Here is a 20,474-nt window from a genome sequence, read left to right on the forward strand (position 1 = left end):
ACCAAAGCTCTTTTCAGTATCAGCTCTGATGTGTTGCTCTGTTCTGCGTTAGATCAGTTGCTCTTAGAGGAACATCAAGATTATCCGACTATAGTCTGAAAGAGTCTGGCACATTCCCTTCATAAACAGTAACTTTGAATTGGGTTCCTCTTATTCCACTTATTACAGGTTTCCCTCATTTGACAAACCAGACACGGAGAAAGCTACCAGAAAAGATCTGTCACTGCCCTATAGATAAAATAGCAATATTTTACCTACCATCTTTTATACTTTGTTGTGTTGCATCATGACAAAATAATAATTGCTGCTGATTTTAACATCTGTACTGATGATACATCAAATGAATGATTTTTGCTGAATGAGTTTTTTTTATTTAAAACAGCATGTCTGCGACCCAACCCACATCCATGGCCATACCTTAGATTTAATTACTCTTTGACTGAATATATAGTCTCTGGTTTTGGAAGACTTTTGTCTCTCACTTGTCACTAAAGTACTGTTCACTCTTACATCTTCAATGTTCAAGGTGCTCAAAGATTTTCCTCCCTGTCATATGAGTCATATGTGGCTCAGCTGTCCCACACAAATGATCTGTTAAATTGCTTCAGTGATTGTTGTCCTTCAGCCTTTCATGCTATTGCTCCACTAAAAACTAGATGCAAATCCATCCGTACATGCCCTCGGATAAATGAAAGCATCCGCTGCCTGAAAAGGGATTGTAGAGGAGCTGAACAGAAGTGGAAAAGTACTAAGCTCCCGGTCCATTACGAGCACATGAAGGACTTATTAATATCATAAACACAAAATATTCAAGATGCAAGCACAAATTATTTCTCTGGGCTACTCTCTACCAATCAGCATAATCCCAGGTTTTTGTTCAGTACTACTGATCGATTTGTCTCTGTTTTCTCAAATGTTGACTTTTTAGAGAAGATTAAGGACATTAGATCTGGAATTTCCCAACCCATTTTTTTTTACCAATTTATCCTGTCATCTAAATACTCAGTCAGTTTAGGCTGATCTTCCTTAAAGAACTTGCAGATATTATTTCACATGAGACCGTCTTCCAGCCCCCTTGACATTATACCAACCCAATTACTGTTAGAAGTTTTAGACGCTATAGGACTGAGCTAATTGCTCTCTGTTGTCAACAGCTCTCTGTCCTCTGGTTGTGTCCATGATTACTGTGACAGCTTGTGTTCAACCTCTTCTAAAAAATCCTGGAATTGATCCTTCTGCTCTCAATATACACCCAATTCAAAATGACCCCTTATTTGTAAAATCCTAGTGAAGGTTGAATCAAGTCATCTCCTGAAGAGAAATGAGAGAAATTTCAGACTGTTTTCCATCAGCAGCACAGCAGAAACAATATCTTGCTGGACCTAAGTGCAGAACTTGATACTGCAGATCATCGTATTCTTATATAGACAGATTGAAGCAGTGGGTTGATATTTCAGGGACCACCTTAAACTGGTTCTCTTCATACTTGACTTCATACTTGAAATTCCTTGTGTCCACTGATGGCTATTTCTCCTCTCCGTCCATGTTAAAGTGTGGTGTGCCACAAGGATCAATTGTCTGATTATTCTCCCTGTGTGTTTCCTACAGGTCACTTAATTAGGCGTCATGGCATCTCCTTCCATTGCTATGCTGACGATACCCAGTTGTACCTCTCGGTCAAGCTGAGTGAACTAAAAAGTTGGCCTCTCTGCATAACTGTCGGATCTTAATGTCTAGACCCCAATTTTATTTTTACAATTAAATTCAGACAAAACTAAAATCCTTGTTTGTTTCCAGTCAAATAACACCTGCTCTTGGTCCTAATAGGGGTCCTGTTTGACCAAAGCCTTTATATTGACCAACACACTAAAACGTTTTATCAGATGAGGAACGTTGCATAGGCTTCAAACATTTTTTTTATCATCTCAACAACATTATAAATGAGGGGTCACCCTCAATGGTTTTTTGTGAAATAAAGGTTTGAATGAATGTTCACTGGATTTAAGTTCTACAGGACTATGGTTCTTGTACTATATATATATATATATATATACACACACACACACACACACACACACATATATATATATATATACTGTATATAGGTTGTTTTGGTTTGTTTTTGGGAGGTGGGCATTGAGAGCCTATACTTTAGACAGGCAGACAAGATAATTGGAGGCTGATTGGAGAAGCAGTCAGTCTGTCTAATTATATACACCTACTGTATGTTTGTAGCCTCCTGTATGTTTCATTGTTTTTTTCATAATAGTGTATTTTGAATAATAAAGGTGTTTTAACTTTATACAGAGGAGAGTACCTTGGATTTTTTCTTCTTTTTTTCTATATTAAAAAGTTTGTTCAGTCATACTTTTCCCATCTCTGGAACTGGGGGGACAAACATCACTTCTTGAAATTTACTTTTATCAGAGGGCCTTTTTATAGTCTTTGGCTTTTACTCATTTTTATCCTTGTTGCCCTGTCCTTATTGTGTTTGCTGTATCCCTATGGCTGGGACTATTCATTTTTATTACCATTTTATCTCATTGTTTTGTTATTTTTACATAGCCTAAAGCTGCTTTAAAGAGAGAAATCAACTCAGCATCAAGTCAAAATTATTTTATTTTCCATAAGACTAAAAGTGAAGCACAACATTCTCTACGTCAGTGGAGAAAAAGCCCCTTAGCAATTACTGTCCTGTTGGTGATGAGCTCAAGGAAGCCTGAGTGCCATTTTCAATTAAAGATAATTATGTCAACACAACAGTCAGGATATTTAGTCCTTCATTATTGGCCTCCTTCTGCAGTGTCTCATAATTATCAACCCATAACATTATAATGCTGCTTTCTGCTGATAATCATTTGTAAAACGGAACACAAAACTGCATCTCTCAACCAAGACAACTAGTTTTTGTGTAGTGTGTTGTTCGCCATACAACTTCATACAGAAAAACAATGACAAAAAGGTTTTATTTCTTTGTAAAAACAGTTGAAAATTATCTCTCATTGCAGGCCAATATTCTCCGTATAGCACTGTAAACAGCACCATATGTTTAAAAAAAAAAAAAAAAAGGTATCCGAGTTAGAATTTTGTTCGTTCAAAACATTTACAATCACAAAATCACTCATTCACAACTTACAACTGCACTGTTCAATTTATCAGCCTAGCAGACAAAATTATCACTCTGAATAACACAAAAATAAGGTTTAGTATGTGATAAACCTTTGGCAGCAGAAACGCCATTATGGCTAAGATATGTACATGATTACAATATCCAACTTTTAACTGCGTATTTTGTTTAGAGGAAATAAAAAAGTAGAAAAATGCTACTTTGTCAAGTGTTACAATTGAACATTAAACACCCTAGATTCACCAAGTGGATTTGAATCTAAATATCCCAGATCAATCATCTACAATAAGTGCATTTTCAATATATCCGATCACTGACCTGGAATTCAGAATGGGCAGAAGCTCAATTTCATGGTTTTGTGATGACGGGCTTCTCGAATATCTTTTCAGTTTCAGTTTTATCTCAAACAGCTGCTATCTGAACCCAATGCAAATTAACAGCCAACACTGTGTTGCTTTCCAAAGATATATTTCAGCGTAACGTTTTGGCTTCTAACAAAATGCACACATTAAATAAGTTATAAAACGGGGTCTCCACTGCAGAGGGACAGGTGGTCTTTCACGTCTCCACCAGAAAACTCAACTGTAGTCTGTTCTCGTTGTCCCTTAAGCACTTGGCAATCCATCACACAACAGTAAACAAAGCAGCAAAAACTATTGTGGGATAAAAACTCATGTTGTGCTTGTTGATCGCCTAAACGTATTTTAATGAGCTGTTTAAGGCCAACAGTGCTAGGTCCAGTGGTCTCCTGTCCCCTCATCCGCTGATGCCGGCTCTCTGTGTCCTCAGTGAACTTTCTCCAGCTTGGCCTGCAGGGCCTTGAAGTTGCCAATGGTTTGTTGAAGGGCCGAGTTTGGGCTGAGAGACTGCAGCTCCACAAGGTAACCACAGATGTTGTCAAGACACACGTTAGTGAAGCGTCGTCTGAAATAAAATGAGTGAAAATTAGTCATTAAAAAAAAACAAGTTTGTCCTGGAACAGGCTTTCGTGATATTCGTTCATTTTTGAAGAGTATTTCAGAGGTCAAAAGGGAAAAAAATATCTTAAACCTCTGATAATAATGACTGAAGCTTGTTTGTCTAAGTTAAACTCCACTTTAATGTATAGACAAGACATAATTGATGCTGATGGACACAACGCTGGTTGTTGCAGGGATTGAACCATGGACCTTGTGGGTCACGGCACGGTCTCTCTACCCACTAGGCCGCCGTGTTGCCCGCTGCAGGCCAGCAGCTGAAACCAGGCGACCAAGACAGTGATTTACCTGTCGTAGGTTGGTACTCTGCTGGGGTCGTCCACATATCCTGACAGAAGCACGTGGATACACTCTACCAGGTGGAGAGGCTTCTTCAGGCGCTGCCAGCAGGGATCCTACAGGCAGACGACGGTGGTTTATGGATTAATTAAGTCTCACAGACAATTTAATGTTTTTTACTACAACATCCACTCCTAGTAACAGTAATACGTCTGTTCAAGCACTTTTAAAGCAATATTCCACTTAGTTTTAACATGGCACTTGACCATAATAAAACCATAATAAAAACTTGTCACCAAGATCAGATGCAGGAGGAAACCAAGAGGAATATTGCTTTAACAAACTTACAAAAATTCTGTGTTTAAAAATGCTATGCATTTAATCTGGACAGGTGTACCCGTGTTTTGAAGAGTTGGTCATAGACCTCCAGAAGACGAGGCAGCTGCACTCCAATCTCCTGCATGGTGAAGGTGACAAAGCCCACGTCCCAGTTCAGGCGACACACCTCCTGCTCCAGGAACTTAACTAGGAACTCTGGGAGCACGAGGCAGACAGGTACTTGTTAGCAAAGTATACTCAGTAATGTGGGGAAAAGTGTTTTGCTCTCAGTGTAATTGATTCTGCATGTGTGCGTGTATAAAGTATGTATGGCAATAAATCTTTGTCTCCCCATGGCAGACAAGTTTGAACAGGCCAATTATAAGAGGAGGATAATTATGCAATTTCCCAGAACGCCTGCATGACCCTACAAACATGCAGCACAGAGACGTGTTGACATAAACGATGCATCAGGCAAGTCTAATTACATTACTGTTAACAAAATAGTGAGCTGGAAAATTCAAACGATCAGGAGAGGGAAAATTGAACTTAATTACAGGTAGATGCGGATGCTTACCTAGAGGGAAGTATCTTGGGGTTCCAGCATAAATCTTTCCCAGTGACACCAGTTTCAAACTGAGAGCCCTCATCCTGTCTGCGGGGCTCATGGCTACACTGTCTCCCAGTTCTGAAAGACGGGACAGATGACGCTCATCACCGACATGCAGTGCACTTTACAGCACAGTAATGGCATCATCCACAGTTTTGGTAAAAGGCTCAATTTGTCCAAGGTGTTTTAAAGACATTTTACAAACCTTTCTCCATGATCTCCTGCCACAGCGAGTGCACCAGTATTGGATCGGAGTGTCCAGCGCAGTGAATGATGGCCAGCTTGCACTCAGACAACTTAAAATGGTCCGCAAACTCCCCATAGAGCTACACAGAAGAACATAACAGTGTTTATTAACATTTCTTATTCCCTGTATAAAAAAAGCCCCATAATTTATCCATTACCCCTGGTTAGCTGTTCATTAAAGTCTCCAATAAATGAACTCTCATTACTTTTAATTCCTGGAAATCCATGTATCTTGGTGACCTCATGCTGCACCAGTAGGCATAAATATAAATTCCAACCAATAAAACCATCACAGATTTGTGAACAGTCACACCCCTCCATCCCTCCCATCAAATAAAACTGCCTTTGTCTGCCTGACTGATATTCCTTTGGTTTACACTTCTGCATGATCCCTCACTGTGTTATGTCCCACCCCAACATCCTGTTTCAAGGGGAAATACATCAAATCAAGGAAGTAAAGATGCCATTTCATTGGGTCTTTAATTAACATGTTTACAATCCTTTATTCCTGATCACCATTGTCCTAACATTGCGTGTTACCTTGGTAATGTCCATGAGCTCCGAGTCCAACTGAGAGATGACACTCTTCACTGAGGGATGCTGGGAGTATTGTCTGATCAGGGTCTCCTGAATCTGTACTTGGATACGCACCAGCTAGAACAGGGGGAAGCAGAGAAACAGAAAACCTCTAAGTGACGACAAAGTAACAGCATTCACACACTCACTTGACATCAAATTCAAGGACTTTTCAATGACTTTCAAGGTCCTGTTGAGATTCAAGGACTCAAAATTGGCCTGTTTTTAGCTAAGACATGACATTGGTCAGAATTAGACAACATGGAAGCCTAATTTTTATGGTCATGTGAACTCATTTTCTGAAGTCATCTTCTCATGGTCTTGTGAAGACAAGAAATCCTGGTGACATCCTTTATTTTAAAACTGATGCTATATCAGCACAAATCTCCATCACAGGGTTTTCCTCAAGATGAGAAGTGCTGATCCTAGAACGGACGGTGAGAGGTCCAGAGTCGAATATTGATGGATTTTTTAACCATTTGTTTTCAAACCTTTAAGGCCTCATTTTATTTATCAAATCTAGTTCCTGCGGTGTGGTCACTGCCCCGTGTACCTCCATCTTCTCCTCCAGCTCATGAAGAAACTCTCCATCGGCTCCCTGGGCTGAGATGCAGGAGGAACTCTTCGCAGACAGGATGGCTCTGGAAATGTACTCCAAACGCTGCTTCAGGGAGATCTCAGTGCTGCATGGTCACAGAGAAAAAAGCAAGTAAATTAGTTTGTTTTTTTGTTTTTTTATAATGCTTTCACTTCACTTAAAACATGCATACCTACATAGGAGATCACAAACAATTATGCACCAACATTGGCTGCACTGGGTAATGTCATGCTTAAAATTTGAACTAGACTAAAAATCACATTTCTAAGCTCCTCTGTCCACCAGGCAGCTCAGTTTAGCTAGCAGCAAGAAACAAGACGCTTGTGGCTACTGAAGTCTTGTTTGAACCATGGTGCACTTTTGTTAAAAGTTGAAACAATTTTAACTTCCAGCACTAGGCGCACACACACCATGCTAAGATCTCAGCACTGTCAGGAACAAACAATTGAAAATCATAATAGTAATGTAGACAACACTGAATGTCAGTAGTAACCAGGATGTGTTGGAGGTTGTTCATAAACATACGAAAAACATGCTAAGAAGTGAAAATGTTCTACTAGAATTAAACTTAAGATGCTGTGTCTGTGTCTGTGTGTGTGTGTGTGTGTGTGTGTGTGTGTGTGTGTGTGTGTGTGTGTGTGTGTGTGTGTGTGTGTGTGTGTGTGTGTGTGTGTGTGTGTGTGTGTGTGGACAAACCTGTGCATGTCAGCAAGGCGAGCCAGGACATGAGCTGCCTTGCCAAAGCTACGGCTCTTCTCATAGTAGCGCCACAACAGGTCCATGTTGCGGACCTTACTCTGGTCCTGCTTGATCATGTGCATCAGGTGTTCCTCCAGGTACGGAGAATTTACCTGGACCACAGAGACAATAAAGACCATCAGACAGAAACCATGCTATCGTGCTGAGAATGTTAGCAGACACAATTTACTCATGTATATAGACACATACAAAAACATGTAAGATTCAAATGTTCACAAAAATACACACTGTGATGAAATGATTAATCAATCGACAGAAAAGTGATAATTTATAATTCTGATATCCATTTTAGTCATTTATCAAGCAAAAATACCAAACATTTGCTTTTCTCTGTTTCATATGATTATAAAATGCATACTTTGGGTTTTTTTACTTTGGCTGCCGGTCAGACTAAGTACACTCTAACACACACACACACACAAGGGATGTTAATGATTAATCAACAATCGATTAATCACCATTAATAATTTGATCGATTAAGCATATATTAAATCGATAATGTACATTATGTGCCATTTCTCATTTTTTTCAGAAACGATTTACCGCCAAAAGGGCGCAATTTAACTTTCACCGCCTATACAGAGGAAGGAGAAAGCCAAGCAAGCGGACGGAAGCATAACACCCGAAAAGACAACAGTGTTCATTGGAAACATTGTAATACAAAGTTGAAATACAGCAACTCTACAAGCACAATGAAAGAGAATGCATTCCCCCGGCTGGCGAAGTTGGTGCGACACTATTTGTGTCCCGACCCGGGACAGCTGTTCCCCCGGAGCATGTGTTTCAGTGGATGGACTGACTGTCACCAGGCTGTGCACTGGACTCATCCCTGACCACGTAGATACGCTCTTATTCTTAAATAAATCAGTAGATTGTTGTGCCATTGTTTCCAATACATAAACTGAGGCAGCGCCACAATATCGGCACGGCCGGCACAACATAAACAGTTAATCAATGTATAGAAATTGATCTAAATCGCTCTGTAATGCATCTAATGTGCACATCACGTCATGTCTGTCATTTGGCGATGCAGTAGCTCTGTACTCAACCTGACAGTCCGTCTCCCATTCTGAAAACGTTCGTAAAAAAAATATAAAATTCCACAATTTCTCCGAACTCGCATGTGTTGTAACAGTAAAGAGTAACTTGATACTTTTCAATCAGACAATTCTAACGCTGCTCAACACTCAGAAAGTTAACATGAGTGCAGTGCAGAGACTTCATTGCATATTCCACCAGTTTGGTTCCATTGGACACAATGTAAAGGCAATTTAAAGTAATGAACCCTAAAGAAAGTACATTTTCAGCCTGTGGGAAACACTGACGTCCGTTGTTGGGGGTCCTGACTCTTTTGAATTATGCTTGGTTGAGTAACTTGTTGAGTAGGCTTAAAGACAGGTGTAAAAACACGCATTTTGTATTTTGTATGTCAAAAGCTGTTTTTTACATAATGATTAATCGATTAATTGGTCATTAACGTGACCGACGATCGATTAAGGAGATTTCTGAAAATTTGCATCCCTAACACACACACACACACACACACACACACACTCAAGGCCTGAGCAGATACCTCCAGCAGCTTGTCAGTTTGGTCGGCCTGGATCAGCCAGTTGTAGAGGGCGATGTGAAACAGCTCGTCCTGCGACCTCTGGGCCAAACCAAGCATCTGCTCAAACTGCAAGAGAGCGGAGAACCATATCATTATATATGCAAATCATTTACACTGCGGCCGGACACATGCGTCAGCTGTCCCCTTGTTACTCACATGGGCAGTAGCTTCTTCATTACTGAGCATGTTGGGGTCAGAGGTCATGACAGGAGGCCCAGGCTGCTTCGGGACGCTGGGGGACTGAGGGGCGGCCTTGCTCTGGTTCACCAGCTCCTGCATGGTGTCTGTGATGCACTTATAACACGACAGTCTAGAGCGGAGAGAGGGGGAAAACAGTTGGTGGCAATCGAGTACAAGAGCATCCACCATGCGGCCGATTCTTCCATTTCCTGCGTTACCTTTCCTGGAAGGCCTGCTGTCCCACCCGGTCCTCCTCTGGCTCTCCGTTCTTGTAGAAGTGGGGTCCCAGCCTCTGCGGATCCTTCTTGTCTGCTGCGGTGAGGCAGAGCTCCAGGACACCCTCATAGAAACGGACTAAAAGAGTTTAACATCATTAGTATACATACGAGGTACATGGAGAGAGGAGGGGAGGCAGGGGCAGAGAGAAAGTCATGAAGAGATAGAAGCGAGTGTGTGTGTCCCTACCTTGTCTGTACTGGGAGCAGACCAGCGGCAGGTCTGTGTGGTGGCTGATCTGCTGGTAGAGCCTCAGCGACTCTCTCAGAGTTCTCTCTTTATCTGCCTTGTTCTGGATCTGCCTGGAGCTCTGCAGCAACTCGTTGGCCTGGGAGGGAGATGGAGACAGAAAGTTTAGTGCAAGAACATTTTGGGCCCTACACACAAGTTTCTGGCTGCCAGTCAGGTCTCAACCCTGACAAATGTTAGCTATGAGTAGTGCGTAATTCCATTCATAAATTTCAGCAACCCGCGCTTAGTGGGAAGCAGCAAATGAAGAACGGAGAAAAGAGTGAGAGGTGCTCCGATCCTAGTCGTCACAGATTTCACCCAAAAAACATTTGCTTTAGGATTAAAAACAAATATATGAGGTATGTATCTGCACAACCAGGGAGATGCTTCACTAGAAAAGTCACGCACCAAGAAAAAGTGACCTTTTCAGACCTTTGAAGCCATAATGAAGACAAATGCAACATTTAACTGTATCTTTTAAGGCCTTGAATTTAGATAATTCAGCTTTTAAAACCTTTCAAGGACCCGCAAACACCCTGGAATGAATGACTGCCAAGCATGCATATGTATGTGTGTGTGTGTGTGTACGTACTTTGGAGCAGACGCTGTCATCGCTGCTGTACAGCAGGGGGCAGATGTCCCGCAGGTGATTGCTGATGGCATCCACAGAGGCATTGTCTTTAATGTAGACGTTGATGAGCGCTGTGATGAGAGCTCCAGTCAGCTCCTTGCCCCGGATCACTACATCTTTAAAACTCGCTCCCTTCATTTGCTCCTGGAACTCCTGTGAACGCAGAACAATTTTAGAGCCGAGGCAGATGGAGCAGATGATGTACGAGCTTATGTCCGTGCTGTGGGGATGTGTTTGCGCACACGCATGTACCTTTGGCAGTTCAGTGATGATGAGGCTGAACTGATGATCACAGAGAAGCTTCCAGAGAGCCAGCGTCTGACAGGAGCGATGCACTAACTGCTGGATTCCCTGCAGGGACACCTTCTCATAGACCTGAGCCTTGGCTGGACACAGGAGGAGGCAGAGGTGGAAGCAAGAGAAACACAGAAAGAGAAAAGGTGTGGGAATTGGACAGGAGAGTGTGGGAGTTCAAATAACGAGGATCAGATACAAAGTCAACAGCTTTTTTTCCTGTTGTTGATACCTCCAAGTTTAAGATTTCTGTACTCCTGCTGGATAAGACTCAGAACATCACTGAATCCCACTGCACTATTTCAAATGCAAACCCCCCCAAGAAAAGAAAACGCATCGCACTCATCACTCACTGTGATATTTCCTCTGAAGCTCCTGCTGGACCTGCTGAGAGCTGGCTCCGTCAGGGCGCATAAAGCCCAGCAGCCTCTGTTGTAGGTTGGCAGGGGAGCTGAAACTACCGGGACGGAAGCACAGATGTTATTCAGCAGAGAAGGGAAACAATACCAAGCTCTAATAGAGAGCTTTTGCAGATCTTTATCCCATTTTTATAGGTTCTAATTTAATTTAAGAAGTACTCACAGCGAGGAGTAAAAACATTATGAAAGGACAGTGACAGTGTATTCATTTTCTACATTAGTTATCATAAGTTCAGAGAAGCCTTCATCATTCAAACCTCACACAGCTTATTACGCCCAACACTCATCAGCCCCAAATGAGGTGACTTACAGCATTACATGCACACATTCTTTCAAAATGCTAGTAAAGTAAAAGTAATGAAGTAAACACATAAAAGCTATACATGTAAAAATGAATTTAAATTATGACATGCTCAAATATTCCTCAAAGGTTTTACTGATCTTTATTCTCCTGTGTTGTCTACTTAATTTTCTTTCCTGTGGCTATCATTAAAATTTGACACAAACCGGGGCAGACCAATGGACTAGAACTGCGGTGATTTAGGTTAAAATTTTATGTTTCCTGAGGCAGGTTAGGAAATTTGTTGCAACATAATCGTATTGCAGCGTAATCTGTGCAGACCAAATTCCAGCTGAGCATTACATCTAGACCACAGCCTCGCAAGCTCCCCCCTGTCAAATGGATAGATGATTCATGTGACAGATACACGCTCACAATTTCAAATGGGCTTATTTTGCAGCCAGTCATAATTGGATCAGGAAAGGTGTGTGGCTGATCCATTTATCCCAACTTTCAGGACCTCACATTTTGCTCTGCCAGGCTGAGTTTCAGCTAGTGGTGAATATGGTAGCAACGTTATACAAGTGAACTCCAAGGCAAGCCTCTGCAGTATTACTGAAGGCGGCACATACTAAGTATACACATATTTCAGTCTTCTAGGCATCAACACACCTATGGGCTCAACACACGACTAAGCAGGGAGAGAGAGAGCTGTTACCTGGCGGCACCCAGAGAGGAGGGGCTGAACTGAGAGTTTTTATCAAGGAACTCTCTCAAACCCCAGAGCTCCAGAAGGATCGACTCCAGATCAGACGAGCCGACAGTGCTTTCCAGCTGGGGAGAGAGGGGTGAGAGCATTGACTAGCCACTCTTAGCACCATTTAATCTAAAGTACGATCATTATCATCTGTTGTAAAGGACTGCATAGTGTCATTATGATACTTACAATGCTGACCGTCTGATTGCCTTTGCTAATGGTCTTCTCCACAGCAAGGCTCCCATCCCAGATATTTCTGTTACAGTTAAGTTAGCAGGGAACCAGAGAGAAAGACACTTCCTTCAGTATTACAACATCATCACACACCGGCATCAACAGCTCCCACTGTGATGAGGAACCCTAGCACTTAGGCTGTGACCCAGAAAACACATTCAAAATCTTGCCGACATGTCAAATCAGTACAGGATTTACAGTTTGTTCACTTAACGGACCCCAGAATGCGGGTGAAGTAGACGCAGATGCCGTTATGTTTCCCTGAGAAGACGACCTCTGGGCCAGCTGACATGGGCGTGATGGGGGCAGACCCAGAATGCATCGGTATGAAGGGTGTGGACAAAGCTGGGGGCACAACGCCTGTGGGAAACGTAACAAACATACAACCAGTGTGAAAGGATACCCAAAAGATTTCCACCCAATACTGAAACGCAGGCCTGACCCGGACCAAAAATGCCATTAGTTGATCAAATTTTTTTTTCCTGACCAATCAACAAAGTCTGTATTTAGAACAGAGGAATTTTCCATGAAAGAACAGAGCCCGTATAAGTAAATATCACAACAAATGCACCTCTGTCTCAATAAGTTACAAAGGTCCATGTTAAACAAAGGTAGTTTTGCACAGACTACATGTCTTAACACTTGCATGGCCTCAATGATGGCCCTTTACATACTTCACTGTTAGAAACATAATCATGAAGAAATGTCAAACCATTTCCAAAAGATACAACTTCTCCAGCGCTCATACGCACGCGCACACGCACCACTACACACACACACACACACACACACACACACACACACAACTACACTCCAGTCCAGACGCGCCTCAGGCAGAGCCTCCAACGGGCATCAGACGACTCAAACATACAGTTCTGCTCATCAATGCCTAAACTTCAAATAATTCTAATTCTCTTTCTACACAGCTGCTTTGAGCAGCATAATATACTAAGACTGTTCTGGCTAGTTTGAGTTGCATCATCAGTTAGTGTTTGACAAGGGAAGATAAGTTTAAGACTCTACGCTCTGCAGCTTTTAAAAATAGGTGGAACCATTGCTGACCGTGGGAAAACAAGTGCTTTTATGTTTGACACAGCTTTACAACGGTGGAAAATAACCAAACTGCCACATGTAACACCCCAAGAGTGATTTTCTAGCAAGAGAGGCGACACAACAAATATGATGATGCATTTGTTTCAGCATGGTCTGGAGCATTAGAGAACCTAATTTCATAAATAGCTACAGTACTTTGTAAGTACTTGTTTATAAGGATTACAAAAAGACAGTACTTTTCCACTCATTTGTTATAATCTCTTCAAGATTTACACACCCATGTGCAAAAAATAAAAGCAAGCTTTAGATTTTTACTTATATTTGGCCCTTGAACACATGTAACAAATGTGGTGACATTTGATTGACTAAATTAAAAAGATTGAACATAGTTACATATTTTCAGAATTTGCAATTTCCCTTATTAGTCAAGTTTAAAATTTTGCAGACATGGTGCTCAGTTTGTGTATGAAGCACAGGAGCTGAAGTCTTAACTTGTCAAATTTGATCTTTAAGAACTGGAGAAAGGTCATGGGACAATTTTTGTTCCAAAACCATACTAATTATTCTGATGTTCTTTTCATGGCTCTGTTGCATGGTTGCAAAGACATCAATAAAAAAAACAACATACATATAGACAAAAAGAACATGAAACATGGCAAACAGTCTGGCAGTGAGACAAGTAACCAGCATGTGATGCAATCATTATGTATTTAACAGAAATCTCTGCTCTGGTATTCAGCCATTTACCTGGAGCTGGAGAGCTCATTGTGGGTCCGACGGTGCTGGGAGACGCGATCGCTGAGGGGAATCTCATCTGAGCTTCTCCTCCATACCTGATCAAGACAATGTAGTGAAAACTGACCTTAATTAGTGTGCATAGTGAGAGAGACAGAGAGAGAGCAAGAGCGCATTTCATCTTACACTGCCCTAAGTAGGCTATTTGTCTATCAGAGATGTATATTTCACCATCACTATCAGACATAAAAAAGATGAAAATTGTATTACTAGAGGAAAATAATACACTTGGCATTGCAGCAAACATTGTATATCAGTATCACAAACTGATGATGATGAGTGCATGCATGAGAGGCCGGACATAATAGGAAAACTTAAGTAATTCCTGACATGGACTGAATCTGTGTGTCTTATTTTGTTTTGGTATATTGTTTTATCACAGTATATATGTAAATATTTAGTACATGCACATGATTACTTTTATCCATATATATCTTATATCTAGCCATTCAGAAGAAGGAAAGAGAGACAGAAAGTGAGAGAGAGAAAAATAAATGAAAAAACATAACCCAGTCTGACCTGAAGAAGGCTCTGGTGGCCCACAGTGAAACCTCTCTGTCACAAGCAGCACTGGAACAAGCCAGGATCAGAGCTGTGGCACATGCTTGCTCCTCCTGAAGAGAGGAGAGTAAACATTCAAGGACATGATACACAAAGAGTGTGTGTGTGTGTGTGTGTGTGTGTGTGTGTGTGTGTGTGTGTGTGTGTGTGTGTGTGTGTGTGTGTGTGTGTGTGTGTGTGTGTGTCAAACAATGAACAAGTATGATTCTTACCCTGTGCAGCTTAAAGAAGCGTTCGATCTCTTCACTCTCTCCTCCAGTGCAGCTCACCAGTAGGTGACGGAGTTGGTCCACTGGCCGCAGCTTGTGGAAGATGTGACTCCCCTGTAGGACAGCAAAGAGTTTACACTTAGTATACAAGATTACAACATTATTGTTCCAAGAAACTACAATACATTAAGCCCTGTGCAAAGCAGTAACATGACAACAGTTGAGACTATAACCTTTGCAGAGAGGAGGACAAACTTCTGGGGAGGGATGTTGTGTTGCTGCACCACCACAGGAGAGTCGGTGATGGGGACCTGGTCCTTGTTTAGAGGCGTGGAAATCCTGGACGGCCTCTCCTCGTTAATGGCACAGAGAGCCCAAGAGTGGCCATCTACATTAGACATCATCTGCAATGTAACAGAGAAGTTTAAGATCATACCAGGGGAAAGAGAAGCATTATGTGAGCTTTTGACACCTAGATTTTAAGAGCTGAGATTTTTAGAGCTGAGGTGCATTGATTAATTTGGGTGCTGTATTTTAATTTTTTAAAAATAAAGTACTTTCAAGGCAATCCATTCATTTTCAAAACATTTAAGGTCTTAATTTAACTTTCTCAAATCCACAAACTTCCAAGGATTTTCAACCCTGGTGTCCCTCTTATGCGCCTACCTGAGCCTCCATCAGGGGTTTCTTGAAGGGGAAGGAGTCGTGGTTGATGCACCACAGAATGTCGCTGTCCTCCGTCTCAGACGCAGCCATCAGCAGAACTCCTGCAAGATTAAAAAGAAAGTTATTACAGGCAGATCTGCCTTCTTGCGTCAGGCTGGGAAAAGTACCCAGAAGTGTCCTGTAACTCAGTGAGTTGAGCATGACACTAACAGTATAATTTAGGTTTGAAATATCATGTTAAAGGGCATAAACAGCAGCGTTTTACCTTTGCTGTGTAGAGCCTTGTGGACCTTTGCAGGCTTCTGCAGGGTCGAAGAGGCAGAAAACCCTGGTGGCAGACGGACATGGACCAGGGCTAGCAGGCTTGGTCGCACTGCAACTTGCTTCTGGTGGGGGGGGGCAAAAGGTGTGGTGCTGAAGTACAGACGCACGCCTAAAGAAACAGAAGATAAGTACAGATATACGTAAAGTACAGACAATTACAGAAAAAAAGTACAGAAAAAGAGAAACTACATTCTCTGTTCCCTATCACTACTGTTTGCAGGGATCCTTCGTTATTTTGCAATTAAATTGCAAAACTTTTTCATAACTTTATACCAAATTTTCATGACTGTAATATATAAAGTGACCTTTACAAATGCTATGACATTGAAAATTTGACTATACCTTGAAGAATGACATCTTCTTTTAAATTAAACCCTAAAATTTATTCAACACTTTTAAAGTGCTCCAACTAAAAAATATAAAGAAAATCTGAACAAAGTACCTTCTGCAGTTTTTGCCCTGTCTAAGGAACATATGTCAGTTGCACAAACATGATGCCAAACATTGACAATGTTTTGAATTACATGAAAACATTTTCATGACACAACATTGCCTGAAACTGTATCCTTGCTTCCTTCATCAGAAATTTGCTTTGGTCACTCTAAATCCCACAGAGGCTTTAACCTGCTTGCTGGTTAGCTAGCAACAAGACGTTTTGCATGGCGAGAATGGCAAGAGGTAGGAAGCGTGTGACAAAGTCTCACAGCAACCACGCTACACTGCAACCAGCTGCATCTTAGCCTACTCATTTTTGTTGCATTTTTCCAAATTGCTTGTGTAATTTTTATTGGTAATGTTCACAAAATTGATAAACTTAGTAATATTATTTTAAATTTTCCAAAAGTTTAAATGATATTTTCCAAAACATTTCCAGGCCTGGGAGAAAGATATTAAAATTCCATAACTTCTCCAGGATTTTCATGACCATGGGAACCCTGTGTTTGATATCATTACCTGCATGAGTGACAGCTAGCAGGTGGCAGTCTGAGGACTCAGATCTGTCAATCACAGAGATCTGGACAATGGGTTTGAAGACAGAACGATCGATGGTCCTGTAAAGGGAGATGGGTTTTCAAAGAGCCAGGAATCAATATATACAATCTGGGAACATGATGCCTAGTCTTCCATAAGGAGAAACAATGATAAATGTGAAGGCAAGATATGATTGAGGTGCAACAAACCCAAACGTACCTGGCAATGTTTCCAGCAGCGGCCACAATGGAGCTCTGTGACATGGTTGCCACACGACTCATCCCCTGGCCGTCAGCACCCAGGTCGTACACCTGAGACACACAACAATCTGCTTAACATCCTAATCATCAATTATTTCACCACATCTAACATCAGTAGCAGCAAATATTAATTTTAGATACATGTCAATTCAATTAGAAACTGTCATACATCTGAAATACTGACATGACAGTACATGTTATACCTGCAGGACTCCTTTCTCAGAGCGTGTGAAGAGCGTGTTGCGGGAGTTGTCGATAGCAATCTGCACAATGGGGTCTGTGGAGCACAAGGCAGGAAAATATCTACATTAGTGAAGTTTAACTGGAGCACAGACTCCTTCTGCTCCACATGGAACTGCGTCCCTTTCCTCACCGTCTTCGGAGAAGGAGAACTGGAGCACGGAGGGGATGAGGAAGGAGAGGGTGCTTTTGGAGTGGTTGATCTTTCCGCAGCGCTGGCTGAACCAGCCCGCCTCGGCCTGGTAAGCGATCTCGTACAGGCAGCCATCCTTTCCTGCCATGAAGATGCGGCCCAGGTCTGTGGAGGTGACGGCCAGCATGTAGGTGTTGTCTGTCGGGATTGAGAACAGGGGGTCTGGAAGCAGCTGCATCCCACCGGACATGCTGTCATTCAACCCTACAACAAAAGAGATAAAGATGATTGAGATAAGCCAATGCAGGTAGATGTGGGTAATAGCAGTGTTGGTTTAAAAAAACAAACACTATACATGAGTAATTAATACCAAGAACTGAGATCCTGGGATTTCAGACCCAGATTCTCTCCATTTCCCACCAAAATTTATATCATGTACGGAAAGTAGCCTAAACACAGCGGACATTTCACACACCCTTCATCAGGGTGTGTTGGTTTTGTCCCATTTGACTGTCTTGTCTACTACTGCTTCCTATTGGGAATGGATCACCGACGCAACCTGAGCTCTTGCAAAAATGTCATCGCGTCTGAAGTACAACAGAAATCCCATTACAAGGCAGCATTTTGAAGCAAACAAACTGCACATTAAAAAGTACAATGGCTGTGCTTCTCATCTTCATTTTCATATTTGCCTATCTGATGAATATCTGACACTTCTTTGTGTATATTTGACTATGTGCACAGTAATATATTTAGCTCGGGCCTTCAAGCTGCCCTGCATCCTCCACATCACATTTTTTTTTAAAAGTGGTTGAGACAGCTTTTATTACATTGCTACACAAAAGGATTTTTAAACTGCATTCCTGGGAATACCTAAAGAGAGAAGTTATACTCCTGAGATTGACCGTAACTGATGCTAAAGGCAACAACTGAAATGTGCGGTAGTTGAGGTGCGGAGGGGGGACTCACCCGCCTGGCCCTTGGGAAAACAGAGCCCCAGGATCACTACATCCACAGAAGTGGCCAAGACCAAGAGGTAGTGGATGTGTGGCTGTAAAATGCCTGAGAAGTAAAAAAAAAAAACAAAAATTTAAATTATTCAAAGTAAAAAGGAAAAATTGGTAGTATGTTAAAATGTTACATACACACATACCTTGTTTTGGTTTCACCAGACCAACTGACAGAATGGTTTCAATGAGACCATCAAAATAGGCCACATCACCTCTGCAAGGAAAACAATAGAGATTAAAGTACACAGGGCACTGCTTTCAACTGGTTACTCGTAATGTTGTTCATCTAAGACAGCGGTATTCAACAGTGTGCCATGGAGGGGGCAAGAGTATTCAGGTTGTCTGGTTGAAATGAAAGCCTGAAGACACTCTGCCCTCCACATCACACGGTTAAATACTGCTGATCTAGGATGCTGTCACCCAATTTCCTAAAATGTACCCACCCATCTTCATAATTCCACATGAAGATGTCATTGTCAATGGTAAGCCATGCTCGACATATCTCAGGAAAAACTCCCATCATGCAATTACATTGCATATCTACAAAAATAGTTAAGGTAACTTTAAACTCTCTTGGGCATCTCCTTGGCAACCAAAAAAGCAATCTAGCAACAAACACAAGAAATCAACTTCAGTGTTTCCCATACATAGGTTCATCTATGGCGGCCTGCCACAATATCAGCACGGCCACCACAAAATAATAATAGCTGTTCAGTGTATAGAAATTGATCTAAAACGATTTCTAATGCCCCTGATGTGCACATCGTGTCATGTCTGTCATTTGGTAATGCACAGACCAGTAACACTGTACTTAATCAGACAGAGCCTCCCATTGTGAAACGAAAATGTAACTTTACATTCAACAATTTGCTCCAAACTAGTAATTAATCATAAATAACCACCGCATTGTAAATTGTCAACCTGTGGGAAACACTGAACTTTACATTTTGCATTGCAGGTCTAAGGTAAACTTCTGGGTCCAGCTCAGTGCATTAAATTCGTTTTTGCTGGTTGACAAAAGGATACGGCTGAACTGCTCCACCAGCTCAGGGGGCAGAGGAACCCTGCGGACTGCACTGAGCTCTGGGAGGTTTGGCACACTGAGCAGCCCGGGTCCCTGGAGGGGGTAGTCCATGTCAGACACCCCGGACAGGGACGGCATATCTGCAAGACAAGGACCACAAACAACAACTTTGAATATAAACTAGTCTCAGCCTCCTCTATGTCAACAGAGCCGTCTGCCTAGTGACAGTGCAGTGTTGTCTTGTCTCCCTCCCAAGGCTCCAGGACCTACTGTGAGACGGGACGCAGAGCAGCTCCGACAGGTCGGGGAAGCAGCGGTCCTCCTGCAGGTGTCTGTCGATCAGCCGGCCCGAGTTCTCCAGCGCCTCGGCGAGCGCAGCGGCGGGGCTGCTGGGTCCGACGCTGGACGGCATGGCTGCGCTACCACCGCTATCTGCAGGGAAAGGAGACCCAGCATTAGTCCCACAACAAGACCGTCCAGCCGCGATGGCAGGCGTGTATTCCCCAGGAAAGCGTTGTTAACCTCACCGCTTTCTACAACAATATAAATGTTTCTGGGACTCAGTGCTAAGCTAACCGTAGAATCAGTGTAGTTTAGACCTAGCTAGCTCTCAAATCAGCAGGCAAGCTAAATGCTAGCTAGCTAAGGCTAATATAAACGCGCGCTAAGTGTTTGAAAATAAACGTATTTACTTTACCCGATTAAAATGACTCCGCGCGACAATGACTTTTTTGGCTATGAAGTTTGTTCACAACTTCAGCAATATTTCTTTGAACAAACACAACAAACCCTGCTAGCAGCCCGCCAACCTCATGCACTTGTG

The 20,474-nt window shown here is 42.1% G+C and overlaps 1 protein-coding gene across 1 annotated transcript; it reads right to left on the reverse strand.

Moving 5' to 3' along the window:
• Positions 1 to 2,947: 2,947 nt before the first annotated feature.
• On the reverse strand, positions 2,948 to 20,474 carry nup155 (nucleoporin 155). Its single transcript, XM_071522333.1, has 34 exons — positions 20,349 to 20,474; positions 19,922 to 20,083; positions 19,654 to 19,791; positions 19,071 to 19,167; positions 18,771 to 18,841; positions 18,587 to 18,679; positions 17,618 to 17,881; positions 17,448 to 17,521; positions 17,204 to 17,295; positions 16,967 to 17,064; positions 15,954 to 16,121; positions 15,689 to 15,789; positions 15,256 to 15,426; positions 15,026 to 15,136; positions 14,772 to 14,866; positions 14,205 to 14,290; positions 12,623 to 12,764; positions 12,360 to 12,426; positions 12,132 to 12,247; positions 11,068 to 11,171; positions 10,673 to 10,806; positions 10,382 to 10,573; positions 9,748 to 9,886; positions 9,501 to 9,636; positions 9,259 to 9,412; positions 9,064 to 9,168; positions 7,428 to 7,582; positions 6,687 to 6,816; positions 6,098 to 6,211; positions 5,517 to 5,637; positions 5,279 to 5,389; positions 4,781 to 4,917; positions 4,393 to 4,499; positions 2,948 to 4,051 (listed from the first exon to the last, which is right to left on the reverse strand). The coding sequence occupies exons 2-34, from the start codon at positions 20,061 to 20,063 to the stop codon at positions 3,913 to 3,915; spliced, it is 4,104 nt and encodes a 1,367-aa protein (XP_071378434.1). The 5' UTR covers positions 20,064 to 20,083; positions 20,349 to 20,474; the 3' UTR covers positions 2,948 to 3,912.

The sequence above is a fragment of the Centroberyx affinis genome, unplaced genomic scaffold (genome assembly GCF_046629955.1).
Source record: "Centroberyx affinis isolate AG114_WGS23_722 - 3 ecotype Tasmania unplaced genomic scaffold, CSIRO-AGI_Caff_v1 ptg000977l_1, whole genome shotgun sequence".
NCBI classification, from domain to species: Eukaryota; Metazoa; Chordata; class Actinopteri; order Beryciformes; family Berycidae; genus Centroberyx; species Centroberyx affinis.